Source organism: Canis lupus, chromosome 11 (assembly GCF_048164855.1).
Source record: "Canis lupus baileyi chromosome 11, mCanLup2.hap1, whole genome shotgun sequence".
Lineage (NCBI taxonomy): Eukaryota > Metazoa > Chordata > Mammalia > Carnivora > Canidae > Canis > Canis lupus.
In genome coordinates, this window is record NC_132848.1 from 6,167,999 (window position 1) to 6,183,896 (window position 15,898).

Consider the following 15,898-nt stretch of genomic DNA (forward strand, 5'->3'; position numbering starts at 1 on the left):
CTTGGTCCATTGTGGGAGAAGGCTGCGTGCCAAAAGCATAGATCATTGGAGGTCAATTTGATTGGCTGCAACAGTAGGGGAAAAAAAGAGAATGCAGTCAAATTCACAGATGGATGCTTTGCCAAGTGGGTATAATAGAAGGGAATTGGAAAAATGAGTTAAGAATATTGACAAAATATTGGGTAAATTGCTGGTATATAAAATTTGATCTGTAAATGAAAGAAAAGAAAGGACCTATAGGTAGGAAAGAAACTGAGGAATAATGGAGTTGGATAATAGCAGAGTTGCATAATTAAAAGTTTAGGGGCCTGAAATTATTATTTCAAGTCCCAGAATGAGAAGGAAGGAACATTGTTGGCCAAAATGATACGAAGAGAAGATATTTGGAGATGATTAGAAAAGGAATTGCTAAGTTAGGATGGCAGGTGATGTATGTGGAAAGACCATAAGTTCTGAAGTCTTTATTGTATTAGAAGAAGTGACAGAGAGCTCAAGACAAAGATGGCGAGAGAGTATTTTTAGCCCAGTGGACTAAGTCTCACAAAACCAGCATTTAGCGACTCCCCACTCATAAGTAAATAAGTTAAACAGCTTGGAAAGCATCAAGGTACAGAAGTCTAGGTCACAAATTTAGTGTTCGTGGATGTAGGACTTGAAAAGACTTCATGGAAAGTGATTTCCTCATCAAGAAGCCATTTTTCAGCTAAAAACAAGAATGAAGAGCTGGAGGATTTAGGGAAAATTGCTCTCCATAGAACAGAATTTTCAGAGAGTGTGAATTATAGGACAAGGAAAAAAAATAGGAGTAAGAGTAGAGGAGAGAAGCAAAGTGGAATATGATGATGATCTGAAGGCTGTCACATTGGAGGATGCTCAAAAATTGCAAACACGTAAGATACATTGTACTTAACTGGCAATAAATTTAACAAGAAAATTAATTCTAGCATCCCATCAGTCCACTGGTGTCTGAGGATAGGCTTTGTGGTAACCTGTGTAGGCTATAAATCTGTCTCTGAATTTCCACCCTGTCAGGATTCAGCTGCAACTCTGGAGCATTAGAGTGTTCTAAAGAGGTTCAACTTGGTAGTGAATCAAAAGCCCTAACATTTCAGGATATAAATGAAAATACCATGTAATGTTTGATGGTTAACACAACTAGCATTTCTGCAGCAATGGTTGAGCCTGTGTGTTGTGTTGTGATATTCTTTGAAATGGATTTGAAGCTTAGTCGAGCAACATATTCTACATGATGGATGTTTGGGGTGGAGAGGCTCTGGTATAATTACCATGAAATGACAATTCATTTCTGAAAGGTGAAAGATTTATTTATTCTATCATATGCAATTTGAAGTAGTCTCAGAAGTTTCATAAAGTCACTAATTTCCATTGAGCTTAATTTCTTACTGTCTGCTATATTATTAAATATTTGCTAGAGGTGGTGGTAATGGAGAAATGAAGAGAAGGAATTGACTAATTATGTTCATTTAAAGGATAATTCAGTGTTCGGTCTCTATGATAACACCCATCTCTATTGAAAGCCATTCAGCAGTTGACATGTTTGTATACAGTGAATTTCTTAAAAACAGAAAATATATTTAATTCATATCTATTTTTAGTGTCTAACATAGCACCTAGTCCATAGTAGGTGCAGAAGGAAATTATTTTATTGTACAACTTAAGAAATAGAAATTGAACTGAACCTTTCCCAAAGTTACAGTAGTCACTTTAAAAGCTAGAGAAAGAGAGAGAGAGAGAGAGAGAAGCTATGCTGTAGATTTTGTTGACTTAGTATTTATCCACTGTATTTATAGTTTTCTACGTATGTGTTTTTCTGTCAATTTACCTTCATGATGCTTTGAAGATTTGAGTCGACCAAAGCAATTGAGACTTGTGCCCACTTAATTAGGAAAGAGCTATTTGAATCCTGATCCCCACCTTGAAAATTGACTCCTAATTTCTTTTAAAGATAGATACAAAACGCATCTGAAGATCTTATTAGTGTCATTTTGCTATTATCAGTAATTACTTACATTAGCAAAATAACTGAGTTCAGGTAATCTTGTATGCAAAAGGTTGTCAATTCCCTGGGTTTATCTCTCTTCTATTAATTTTCCTCATTTCATGAAAATTCTAGTTGTTACAAACATAAGAGTGATGTAAATTAAATGAAAATAGGTTTCTGATTGTTTGGGGACTTTTAGTTCTTCAATTTTTAGTTCTTAATGGTCACAAAAACAGATGCACACTTATGAATTTCTCTTAACAAACTGTTTTCAATGCATCAGTATTTCTCTCCTTCCCACACCCTCAATCCCCAGCTTGGAATTTCAATAGGAAAATAAAACCTACAAAATGAAAACGAAAATCAATCTTCTTTTATTTAGGAACAAATTAAATTCCCCTTCTAAAGTAATGATTTTTACCTTAAAGCAGTGATAACTATCTTGTTGCTCTGTCAAGGTTTCTCACCTCCTTATCTTACAACAGTTAACCTTAATAATCCCCTCACTTTCAAGCTCTTCCTGACTTATGGCTCTTTAAGCACTTCTGTTAAGCTTGATCGTTTACTTACACTTGGCCTCTAATGGAGTCAGTGTCACTTTGAGGATTATAAATGGATTCTGCTGAAAATCAAGTTCTTCAGACACTCTAGAATTAATGTTTTTTTTTTTTTTCCTTTTTTTACCTTCTGGTAATTGATATCTGTGTTAAATGGATTCTCACCCTGAGTTTGTAGCTTTCTTTAAGCAAAATGAAAGGATACTAAATTTGGATTTTTTTTGGTGTTCAATATTTGATACTATCTAGTAAACATGTTAATAAATACATAAGTAAAAAGAAACAGCTCTATAATACCAAACTTAAAAAGTATTTCAATTTCAATTTGGAAATTATATTTTTAGAATCTCCAGGTAAGTTCTATACTTAGTCATTTTATGTAAGTGGGTAGGTCAGTTTGTGTCCTAATTCTGTTATATTTCCAATATTCTGTAATAACTCTAAATGTTAAAAGAATATAGTACTACTTATGTGAATGACATGTATTTTAGAATATACTTTTTTTTTTTTTTTTTTTTTTTGCAAATAGTAGCACCCTTTCATCATATTTGAAGATAAGAAAAACTTTTCTAGATTAACTTTAAACTTTATCATTGGCTATTTATTTATTTATGATTGTATATTTATAAATGATTTAATTGTCTTATTTTGAAAAGGAAATATGTTCCTCATTTTATCCCTTAGGAGGTCTCTGAGCAGGTCTTTAGGTAGCCAAATCAAAAGAATTATGGTTGTAATAAAGTAAGAATTGTTTTGATTTTGTTTTTATTTTTGCCTTTGATTGGACTAGCTATTGATTAAAGGCATTTGAGACTATACTATAGTACTTAGTATGCGCTAAGTACTCTACTAAATATTTTTAGTATTCTAACTTGTCTTCTTTTCACAACTATTCTGTGAAGAAGGTAGTATAAGCCTTATTAAGAGAAGAGGAAATAAATTCTTGGAAAGGTTAAACAATTTTCTCAGTATTATCATGACTAATAAATGTTAAAACAGGAATTCTGATGCAGATGCACTGCATATTATAAGTACTGTTCAAATAAAGGAAGGTGATTATGAGGGAAAAAAAATCCTAATACAGGACGAATCTCAGAAGTTGGCAAAGGCTTATTTCCATCAAGCTCAAGGAGATTGTTACCTTGCTTTTAAATAATGAATCAGTGCAAGTTGAAAGCACAGCTTCTCTTAAGCATTGAGTAAATATTTACTTTAAATACATTCAACATTCTTTTATGTTAGAAAAAAATACTGTTAATGTTGCATAAATGAGTTTTCATTATATTGCATATTTCTTAAAAATACCCATTACTACTACAGATGTAGGAAAGGCATGGCCAAAGGTCATATAACTGTTAAATGAAGATGGCAGGATGGGCGAGAGGTCTGCTGTGAAAAAAAAAAAAAATTACTTGTGTGTGCTCTTACACAAGTTCTGAAAAGGCACCCAACTTACCCTGATTTTGTAAGTGATTTAAAGAGATCTTAAGTATCTATGACATCACTTTTGATATTACAAACAGAATTTTGAAGCTATCCAATGTATCCTAAATCAAGGCTAGGAAATTAGAGTCGATGAAATAATTTAGAATCTATATCCTATGGAGGACAAAGAAGAATGGAGTAAAACTAAAAAAAAGAAAGTTTGCTGATAAGGACTTTTCTACCTGTTTGTTTCCCATAACCTAACACACAGTCTGAACTACAGAGCCATACCATTCTTTCTGACAGAACGTAATGCAAGAGGCTAAGATTTATTTACAATGAGTAGAAATAGACTGAGTATTACCTTGTTTCATATTCTACAATGCTGTCTAATCTGGAGAATAGCTTTCTTTGAAGTAAGGCTCATTAACCTCTCTCCAAGACATGTGTTCTATAACAATTCTCATCTCTGCTTTATGATGATAGACCAAACAGGCCAACTGATATCAGCTTTTCAACTATGAATGAAAGTAACATTGACTTGTGTCTCATTCATCTTTGTGTTCTTACCAAAAAAGAAGTTTCATGAAAACTCAGCAGTGGCTTTTCTCATGAAGCTAAAAGTGGGAAAAATTTCCTCAAATTTGGAATTATATCCAGTACTCTCTATATGACAGTAAACTTTATTCTGAGATCTTTAGCAAAAATGAATATAAAACATAAATTGTACATAAATATGCATGTAAGTATAATACAATATAAATTATATCTCTGATATCATTGTAACTTCAACTTTATTCAACAACTATTTTTATTCATTCTAAGTTGAAGTTCATTAGTAATGATGAACCTGAAACTTTATGTAAATTCCTCAGTGTAGATATTAGCATTTTTATAGTTGTTATTTATACCTAAGATGTTTCCTCCTCAGATCAATGAAATCAAATTATATTTTCTGAATTATATCATAGTATAGCATAATGCTTATTTTAAGAGGAAAATGCTGGAGTCAAATTGCCTGAATTTTAATCTTAGCACCATAATTTATTGACTGAGAAACCTTGGCCAATTTACTTACTCTCCCTATTCTTGAGATTACCTCAATTTGCATCCAATAAGAATACCTGCTTTATAGAGTTTTACTAGCATTAAGTTTTCAAATATATATAAAGAACTTAAAACAAGACTGGGTTTGAAGTAAACACTCTAAGAGTTGTTTTTTAATTTTTTTCCATTTGTTTTTATTCAAGTTTGATTTGCCAACAGATAGTATAACACCCAGTGCTCATCCCATCAAGTGCCCTCCTCAGTGCCTGTCACCCAGTTACCCCCAACCCCCCACCCACCTCCTCTTCTGTAACCCTTTGTTCATTTCCCAGAGTTAGATCTCTCTCATAGTTTGTCTCCCTCTCTAAAATTTCCCACTCAGTTCCCACTCTAGAGGGTTTCTAATAACAATTCCATAATTATGTCCATATTATTCTATGCTACATACATTGATGGGCATTTAACTGTATGCTATACTGATTTATACACATTCAATTATATATTGGACATTTCTGTATATCCAGTTATAGTATCAACAGTGTATACTTTTATGTATTTATATGACATGAGAGAGATTGAGTATTTCTAAATCTGTCTTTACTATTAGAAAAGAGAATTAGAACTAGAAGCATGCCTAGTATCTTTATGGTTATGATAGATTTAGGCTGAAAGTACGATTCTGTTATTAAATTGGTAAACTCCATTATTAAAACACACAAGATATTCAAAATGAATTTCTAAGTTGATCAACTATATGTGGTTATGGACTTTGCATTTGTTAATCACGACCATGTATCCTTATCACCATAAACATAGGGAAACACATCCTTTATGCAGCATATTAAAAGGTGAATTAAGTGGGAAAGTTGAGATAGTTACTACATAGAAGATATTTGTTCCCAAACAAATAGATGTTGGATAAATCTCAATTTTAAAGAGGTAAATGTAGGCCTGAAATCTAAGGAAGGATTGGAGGGTAAAGTGAAAGATGTAAAATGAATAAACTATTGGAAATAAATATGGACAGGACAGTACAAACATAAGAAAACATAATAGATTAAATTAAAATTTTGCATTGTTAAAACAAGTAGCTAATTAAAACATTAAAAAAGAAAATAGATTTTACTTGTCTAGGAGATAACTTTAACTGAAGAGTAGCAATAAGTAATCTCTTCAGCGTGGATTTAAATCTCTATACTCATGGATTCATCTATTAAATTAGAATTGAGAAATAAGGAATATCAATTAACAAGTGTAAAATTCATATTTAATTACTTACATGAATAAGGTTCGTTGACCTTAAAATAAAACAGCCAGTTATTTTACCAGCAAAATGGATTTATTTAGGAATAGCAGAGGAATTACAATGAAGGACAGACATATCATAGCAAAGAGCCATAGGCAAGTCCAGAGAACAAAGGACAAGAATACTCTTTTATAGTAGAAAGGGGAGAGTTAAGAGGGGCTGAAAACAGAAAGTCCCCTGGAGAAAGTGGAAGTTCACAATGTAGTGGCTTTTCATTGACTAGGTTTTGACAATGTCTCATTGGGTGGGCTGTTGCTGGGCAAGAAGAAAATCTCTCTTCTGCTGAGGTACTAAAGTAAGCCTCTACCTGTTGGGAATGCAAGGTACTTCTCTTCCTGTTGGGTCTGCAAAGGGCTGCAATGAGTGGTAGAGTGTGAGCACTCCCTCTTCCAACTTCTGGACTCCATTTTAAATAAGGTTTCCTTTATTCATTTTCACAAGTTATGTATCTTATGTATTTTTATCAGTATATTTTTATGTTACTGTATAAATAAGAGCATTATTTGACATGCAAAATCACTTTAATAGAATAAGCATATGACTAAAGTTTTTATTTTGAAGATCTTATATTTGAAAGCATTGAGTTCCAGTATTTTGGAGTAGGGCAAAAAAAAAAAAAAAGGTTTTAATGAAGAGGAATGGTAAGATTAAAATGGATGACATAATCCATAGCATCCATAGCATGAAAAGATTTTAAAATGAGAGTTGAAGTAGAGTGATATATTTTAGTCTTAGAAAATGATTGGGTATTGGACATACAGCATTTTCCAAGAATGAAACCATTGAAAATTTCAAAAAGTTTCTTATTACTAAAAAATATTTGATTTTTTTTCTTTGTTTTAATACCTAAAATCCAATTTTAAACCTGGGCATAATTATAATGACTTTAGAATGTGTTTTGCTGGTGTTATTGTGTGTATGTGGGTGGGTGTGGGCATATGTATGAGTGTGTAATTCAATTTCAGTAGAACATCAACCAAAAATGGAGTGTCTGTTGGATTATATGTATTTTTTATCATAGGTTTTTGCAAATATATGAATAATCATGACCAGAATCTGCTATTTACTTACTCTCAGATAGTCTTTCAAAATGTTTATTAAAACTTAAGAGTTAATATGTTCATTACTTACCTTTCCATACTTGTTAATGTGTATTATTAACTTTAAGAAAATACTAAAATACTTTATATATCAGATTTCATATATGTATAAATATACAATACAAATTTTAGCTATTTTTTTATTTGAAGTAAAAAGATTTTGGGGGGTATTTTTAGTAATATATTCAGTACCATCACTGTCTTGCTTTTAAGTCACAACAAATTGGGTTTTGCCTCTACTTTTTTTTAATTAAAGAAAAGTTATTGAGGTAATATATATCCAGAATAACTTTAGATACTGAGGAACAATAGGAACATATAAGCTATATTATCACAGAATTTTTATCTTAATAAACCAAAATAAATAACAAATAAAGCAGTTGCCTACAGCTAGCAAAATGGTGTGCGGTAATTAATTTTTTTTTTTTTTCTATTTTGAGCAGGGCTCTCTGAAGTTGTGATATTCTCCAGAGGGAGCCTGCTTCGGGACTTGATTCCGGGACCCTGGGATCATGACCTGAGCCAAAGGCAGATGCTCAATCATTGAGCCGCCCAGGCGCCCCTCTAATTATTTCTTTACAATCATTCCTAAGAGGAAGATTACTGAAACAAAGAATATTGTTTCTCTTCAGGTTAGAAGGTGCTTCTCTTTCTGGCTTGTTTATTTGCCCTTTTAAAACATCCTTTCTTGTTTAAAATTGCAATGGTAATTGATATTTTCAGGGCAAATCTCAAGCATTACACTGGAATGCGCTTTGTCATTAAAACATCCCACCAGAAAAAAAAGGGGGGGGGAGGGATGCCTGAGTAGCTCAACTGTATCCCACCAGACTGTATGAAGGACAATGAGAGACTTCTCATTGTGTCCATTAATGGAACAGAAATATTGGGGCCTCCTGGTGTGTCTGCTCAGAGATTCTTGTGGCAAGGATTTTCAAGATTGGCATCACCTAATTCCTATTCATAATAAATCCAGATTTTTAGTTCCTGCATTATTATGTGAAATCTCCAGATTTTTAAAGTTGGGCACTAGTTAGGAAGTTTAAAAACACCAGAGGGACAAATACTTTATAAACCAAATGGACCATGCTTGTGGACATCATTCTTTTTTACACCCAGTGCTTCAAACTCTCTTTTGGAATGATACATGCATTATCTAGATCCATAACTCTTCCCTTTCTCTCTTAATTTGTACAGTATTAATTGTCAAATGATTAATATAAAGATGATCTAGAGTGATAATATGATTTTTAATAAGGAATATATATTTGGTTTTCATCCCTTTTCCTGGTACACAGCTTCTAAAATCCTTTTTAATTTCCTAAATGGTAAGAGCAACAGGGCAACAGGGATATCTTTTTTTTTTTTTTTAATGATATTTGGTCTTTTGCCCTTAGTTCCTGAAATAGCTTCAAAGCTATAAAGTTGAAAGGAGTGTCTCTTGCTATACATAAAAAGCCCCTTTCAATCACACCTGAGTTCATGTAAATGAGATGAGTTTTGAAAAAACTCTAGACCACCACAGGATTTGGGCTGACTGCTAGGGGACTTAACCATTTGATTAGAGAATTGGAACTTTAGTACCACCCCTGATCTTTGGGGAGAAGTAAGGGTTTAGAGGTTGAAGTAATCACCAACGGATGATGATTTAAGCAATCTTGCCAAAGTAATGAGGACTCTGCAAAGATCCCTAACATGAAGTTTGGAGAGCTTCTGGGCCGGTGAGCATGTAGACGTGCTGGAGGGTGATGAGCCAAGAAAGGACACGGAAGGTCTCTTTGCACCCTTCATATACCTGGCCTTATGGATCCTTTCCATGTGGTTGTTAATAAACTGAAATCTAGTAAGTAAATTGCTTTCCTGAGGTTCTGTAAGCTGATCTACTAAATTATCTAGGTTGAAAAGGAAACCCCTGATTTACATTAAATTAGTCAGAATCACAAATAACAACCTGGACTTGCAACTGGCATCTGAGATGGAGGGAGCAGTCTTGTGGGAATGAGCCTTAACCTATGAGATCTGATCCTGACCCCAGGTAAAGAGTTCAGAATGAGTTATAGGACACCCAGTTGATGTCCACAGTGAATTGCAGAATTGTCTGCCAATTACTAGTTGTGTGAACTTAGGCAAGTCAATTAGCATTTCTGTGCCACTATTTCTTCATATTTAAAATGGATGTATCAGGGTCCAATCAGGAGACAGGAACCACATGTTAATTTGAAATAGGAACTTTTAATATAAAGAGCTATGAATTATGACAAGGGAATTACCTATAAATGATAAAGAGTTCTGAAGAATACCCTAGGTCTGCGGGAGAGTACCTATAGAATGAATAAACTTGGGAAGGGTCTCCTTTCCCCAAAGTTGTGATTCAGATCTCATTAGAAAACGTTTGGTTATAGGCAGATGGGCTGTGAAGGAGTTCTCTTGGTGGTCCCAGGCCAGAATCGATCCACATTCTCTGGGCAGAAGCTAGGGAGCGGAGAACTGCACCTGGAACCAGCAAATGAAAAACAAACAAACAAACAAACAAAAAACCAAAAAACCTCTCTAGGATGCCAGGGAAATCCACCCTAGGAGGTATCTTGGGTACACCTGAAATTCATTGTGGGAGAGCTCCATTCAAATCACCGGTAGGCATGCAGTAAGAGCAAGTGGAAGGGAGAAGGAAGGGAGAGAAACAAGATAATTTAAAATAAAACAACAGAACCAGGAAGAGAATCCCCTTCTTCTTAGAGTGTCCCTCCAGTGCCATCTACTGTCAAAGAATAATATGGTGCTAACGGCAAAGGAGAAACATTTAAAGGGCCCCTCTCAATTTTCACAGAACAGATAAGGAAGGTTGGAGCAATACATTGATAATTGGTATATTAGTTTCGAAGGGGTTCCTAACAAATAACCACAAACTGGGTGGCTCGAAACAACAGAGATTGTTCTGTCATAGTTCTGGGGCCAGAATTCTGAAATCAAGGTAAGGGCCCTATTCCCTTTGGAGTCTCTAGGAAAGAATCCTTCTTGCCTCTTCCAGCTTCTGGTGGCTATCCATATTTCTGTGACTGCATCAATTGAATCTGTCTTTGTCTTCTCATGGCCTTCTCTTCTGCTATCTCTCATAAGCGCACATTTAGGAACAACCTCTATAATTCAAGGTTATTTCATCTCAAAATATATGACTTATCTACATCTTCATGGTCATAAAGGAATTAATACATGTAAAATACTTAGAACAATATCTTATTCATAGCAAGCACTCAAAAATTGTTATCATCGTCATTGTCCTCATCTTTGTGGTCGTCATCATCATGGTTGTTGTTCCATTCATCTATCACTGTGATTCCTCCCCACCCAGTGCCCTTCCCTTCTACTTGTAGATAGGATAATTAAAAATTGTACCTTGACTCTATATTTACTTGAACTTGTACTATATTTACTTGAACTCTATTTTTATCTTGAAATTGTTTCCCACTTTCTAAAATGCAGATATTTTATTTCATTTGAAATATATGCCAGATAGTCTTATCCTGATTAAAGACAAAGAAATCAAACCTCATCAATGTTATATAACATGACCAGTGTCACTTAGTAAATGGTGGTGACATCATTTAGTCTCTGTGATATAGTATTTAATTACTATTTCTACTACTAGTGCTCCTATTTCTATTATTATCTTCATTAATGATATCACTATCTTTAAAAAACACAAATTAGATATTTCAATGTCTCATTTCCATTATTCTCTCTTTTTAATTAATTAGCAGATCTTAGAAACCTATCACTTACAAGAAACACATTTTCCTGAATTGGCTTCTCTTTTAATTACCTCTGCAATTATTGTTTTCTTTCTTTTTGTACCATTATAATACAGTACCCTCTTAAATAATCTCCCTAAATGTTGTGTCCTCCTCCCGTACTCTTTCTTCTAAATAGCAAAAAAAAAATTAAAAAAAGGAAAAAAAATTGTGAAATATAGATTTATTATCATTTTACTATTTAAAATTCCTTTTTTATTTTTGTGATTCTTCAGTACCTGGGGCTAAAATATTTTTTCAGCCATATCTTCTATTATATAAACTAGGCTACTTCCACATAGTACCTCTAAATGATTTCTCCCAAAATATCATAAACACTGTATATTTGTTCATAGAAGTTCCCCTTTTGTATTGTTTGGAATTTAAATCCAGCTCAAATATCACCTCTTTTGTAAAATCTCACTCCAAATCTCAAGAGATAAAAGAAGTTTTATCTTCTATGTTCAGACCAAGTGAGTGATTTTTAATTTCACCACTGGGAACACCTTGATTAATGAGATTATGCAACTATAAACCTAAGTTCTCCCCCCTGGAGAGTATTTGGATGGTTCTCTCTATTCTTCTATAATATAGGAACATACAAGAGTGTTCTATGTTTTTAAATGGCTACACGATAAAGACTAAACAGAGTTTTTGGGTTTTTTTTTTTTCAATTAAGAATCCACATTGTATAAGTATTTATATGATTTATTGTATAAGAATAAAAGCACGTGTAAGAAAAAGACAGAAGCTAATACTAGCTAAAATTTAATTATTGCTATCCAGATACTAGAGCCTAAATTATAGGGTCTAAAAATAGACATGTTGAGCAATTAAACAATTCAATGTAATTAAATAATTAAACCCATTAAATGGATATTAAAATAATACAGAATGACAAGCATTACATAAAATAATATTCATCACTTTGGACTCCCTGTTACTAAATCATACTCCAATTCTGATGTAGGAAAAAAATAAAACACCAGAAGTGGAATTTAGGTATGATAATTAGTTTCTGAGGCATGATGGCCTATGGTTATGAAGACACCTGTCTCTGAGATTTTGTTGCAAGGAGTTTCAAACTCATGGAAATGAGTAGAAGCCTAGGACTGCTTGGATTTTTGCTAAAGAGAAGTAAGTGAATAGGGACGGGAGATTGGGCCACCTAACCTCTGAGAACTGACACTTCTCATAGTTCTATGGGAAACAGAAAAAGCCAGTGGGAGACTGGCAGAGCTTGGCAAAGAAGATGATTTCCTAGCAGCAAAGCAGCAGGAAGGACATAGTTGTATGTGAGATGGGCTTTACTGAAGATAGTTCCAATAAAAATGTATTGAGCACCCGTTCTGGAAAGTCACTGAGATGATAGTGAGCAATCAGAATGAACAACTGCATGTGCATAAGAAGATGTTGATATGAGGCTTTTAAAAGCATTCTTTAGGTTTCATTGTGTTACACAAACAGTATTATCTTGGTACGGAGAAGGTTTTATTTAATATCGCTGAAGGTAATTATACACTTGCATAGAGTAAGAAGTATTACATGATAAAATGTGGGATCCCTGGGTGGCGCAGCGGTTTAGCGCCTGCCTTTGGCCCAGGGCGCGATCCTGGAGACCCGGGATCGAATCCCATGTTGGGCTCCCGGTGCATGGAGCCTGCTTCTCCCTCTGCCTGTGTCTCTGCCTCTCTCTCTCTCTCTCTCTCTCTCTCTCTCTCTGTGACTATCATAAATAAATAAAAATTAAAAAAAAACCCAAATCCTTAAAAAAAAAGTATTACGTGATAAAATGTATTATTATAAAACTGTAAATAATAGGCATCTTGGTAATACCAAAGATACCTAGATAAAACATGGCTTTCGTTACTTAGCATTTCAAAGCTTTTTTACCAAAAAGAAAAACAGAACAATTGAGGCACATAATAAGTTTTTTCCTTCTCTGAATGGGCCATATGAAGAAATAAGGTAATTAGGTATAATAATCGTTATTCCTAATTCATTCCTCTTTCTTCTTCTGACATTATATGTGCGGTGAAATAGAGTTTTCTTGCTGTCATGGCTAGAAGGCAGTGGTGAGAAACACTGTAAAGAGTCAGTGTCACATTCCTTGAAGAATATTTCCTTCTAAAATGATTTCCTGAATTCCACATACTTCTCTGACTATCCAGGATAAAGTTAAGTCTTAATCTAAGGGAAGAAAGGACTTTGCATCCGCAAATCTCCTCATGCATTGTGAGGGAGGAAAATCTGATACTAAAAGATTTTATTCCTAGAGAAAATATGAAGACTAGTTCTGTATATTCTCATCCTAAGTAGAACTCTTTTACTCTTCTCAGTGCTTTGGTTTTGTGTCCTTATTTCAGTTTATATATGTGACTAAGTTAAAGAGATTTAGAATAAGTGAATTTTATTCCTCCAGCAGGAATACAGAGGGCATTTTGTCAAAACAACAGCCCTCTTGGCAGCTTGGTTTTCTGGGACACAGGCTTCACTAGCTTCTCTCACTTCACCCCACCCATGGAAGATAAAGCTTTTGAGTGGGAAAGCTTTACCCCAAGGTCAGGAATAGCATAATGGGGGCAGCAAAGCCTAGATTGGTTCACAGTCCCCGGTAATCTGAAAGCCAGATATCTGACAAACAGAAAAAAAAGATATTTAGTTCTGAGTAGTCTCAATTTTCTGGGCTCTTTGAACCAGAGCAGAATGGAAATGTGATTCCAGCAAAAAGCTCATGGAGGCAGAACCACATGGTATTAATGTTGTGTCAAAGCTGGTATAGCCCAGAGAAATGTATGTGCTGATGAGTTACTATACTGTGAGTCTTAATCCTTAGTGTATTATTCTCTCAATTCCTCTAGTCTCTGTGACAGGATTATTATAAGAATCAAACCAAGAACCAATGCAGCAAGCATAGGAAAATATATTTTATAATAAGCTGTTAAATTTTTGTTTTTTTTGCTTTACTTTTTAACATCTATTTCCTATTCTTTTCTTTTTTCCTTTGGAGGAGTTATGAGGCCAATTTTATTGGAATCTATGATACTAGTGAAAATCAAAATTTGACATGATATTTCTATGTTGACTTTTAATGACTTTGAGAAATAATCAATCATATTTTTATGCAAGCCCTTAAATTCAACAACGTTGAATAAAATATAAAGGATAATGGAAAGCAATTAGAAAAACATTTTCTTTTTGATATACAGTATTTGGTTGATATGACTTTATAGTCATTTCCCAATAAGTTAAATGGGAATTTAAGTAAAGTCCACTTAAAGTTCTGCTTTAAATCCATACTGGGGAAAAAAAGTGCCTGTCTTGACACAATCTGCACTTATTACATACTAACATTCTAATAGAAGAGTTATCATGGAGTTGTTGAAAGAGTTCTAAAGAGTTCTAAACAGGAAATGCCAGTTACAGTTTATGCTATACTATTAATTAGTTTTTTGTATGTATAAAGAGAATTTACCTTATCTAGGCCATATCTTCCTAATTTATAAAAGTGAAAATGCTGAACTAGATATTATTTGAGTTCCTTTTCAAGTCTGGCATGTTGTGGTTCTGAACGTAACATTTATATTTAAATGCATTTGCAGCTGGACTTGTGGCTCATCTCTGGTTGAACATCCTGAAGAAAGAGATGGATACAAAAGATTTCAAGAAAGAATTTTAAATTTGCCTCCATTGTATATAATAAAGGGACAATTTTTTCAAAGAAATATATTTTGTAATGTTTATTAATGATAAATGCTAATGAGTCACATGCAGATTTGTTGTATTTGTTTAAAGAAAGCCTATCTAGAATTACCCATTAAAAATAAGCATTTTTAAAAACAGTAAGTTCAATACAAAAGGGTTTTATTCCAAACTGTGAAAACCACATATAGTCCAGGTTCTTTTTTTTTTCTTTTTTTTAAGATTTTATTTATTTATTCATGGCAGATATAGAAACAGAGGCAGATGCAGGAAGAGGGAGAAACAGGCTCCCTATGTGGAGACCAATGCAGGACTCTCTCCTAGGACCCCGGGATCAAGCCCTGAGCATGAAGGCAGATGCTCAACCACTGAGCCTGTGGTTCCAGGTGTCCCAGTCCAGGTTCTTGTAGAGGTTCTACTCACTTTCATTTCCACCAGCCAGCACTAGGTACTTCTGAGAAAAATTGGAGGCAAGACCAGAGAGAGCCTACTATAGTGGAGTAGGTGTGTGGATGGGAATGGCTGCAATGACCGAGTGAGGGAAAAAACTTAGCCCCGTTTTCTGGATTCTTCTCATGTACAAAAAGAATCCCTAAACTGTTAGAAGAAGAGCAGACAGATTTCCACCTCTCAGGCCCAGGGGAAGATTCACTCCAGAGAGAGGACAGAAGAAAATACTCTGTCTCTAGTGGAGGGGTAGGAAAAAAATCTCACTTCAAACCCACTGCTTCTAAGAAGATACAGAAGCAAAAATCTTCTAAGAAGATACAGTTTATCAGGAAGATAAGATAACCAGATAATCCTCTTGAACCCAGGATCCTGCAAGGAAAAGATGCACTACGATTGGGAGGGAGTGGAAAACATTCTCCTATCCAAGAGTCAGTCCCTGGATGTAAGAGAGTCTAAAAGGTTCAGATGCACAGATCCTGCTTAAAACTGAAGCTGAGAAAGAACCTAGATATTTCACTTCC

The 15,898-nt window shown here is 34.2% G+C and overlaps 1 protein-coding gene across 1 annotated transcript in view; it reads left to right on the top strand.

Moving 5' to 3' along the window:
* LOC140600496 (uncharacterized) overlaps window positions 1-14,977 on the top strand; it is a 94,006-nt gene extending 79,029 nt beyond the window's left edge. The window contains exon 5 of the mRNA XM_072768767.1: window positions 14,828-14,977. Coding sequence (XP_072624868.1) covers window positions 14,828-14,972 — 145 coding nt within the window. The 3' untranslated portion in view covers window positions 14,973-14,977. The remainder of the gene's footprint in view (window positions 1-14,827) is intronic.
* Window positions 14,978-15,898: the final 921 nt, after the last annotated feature.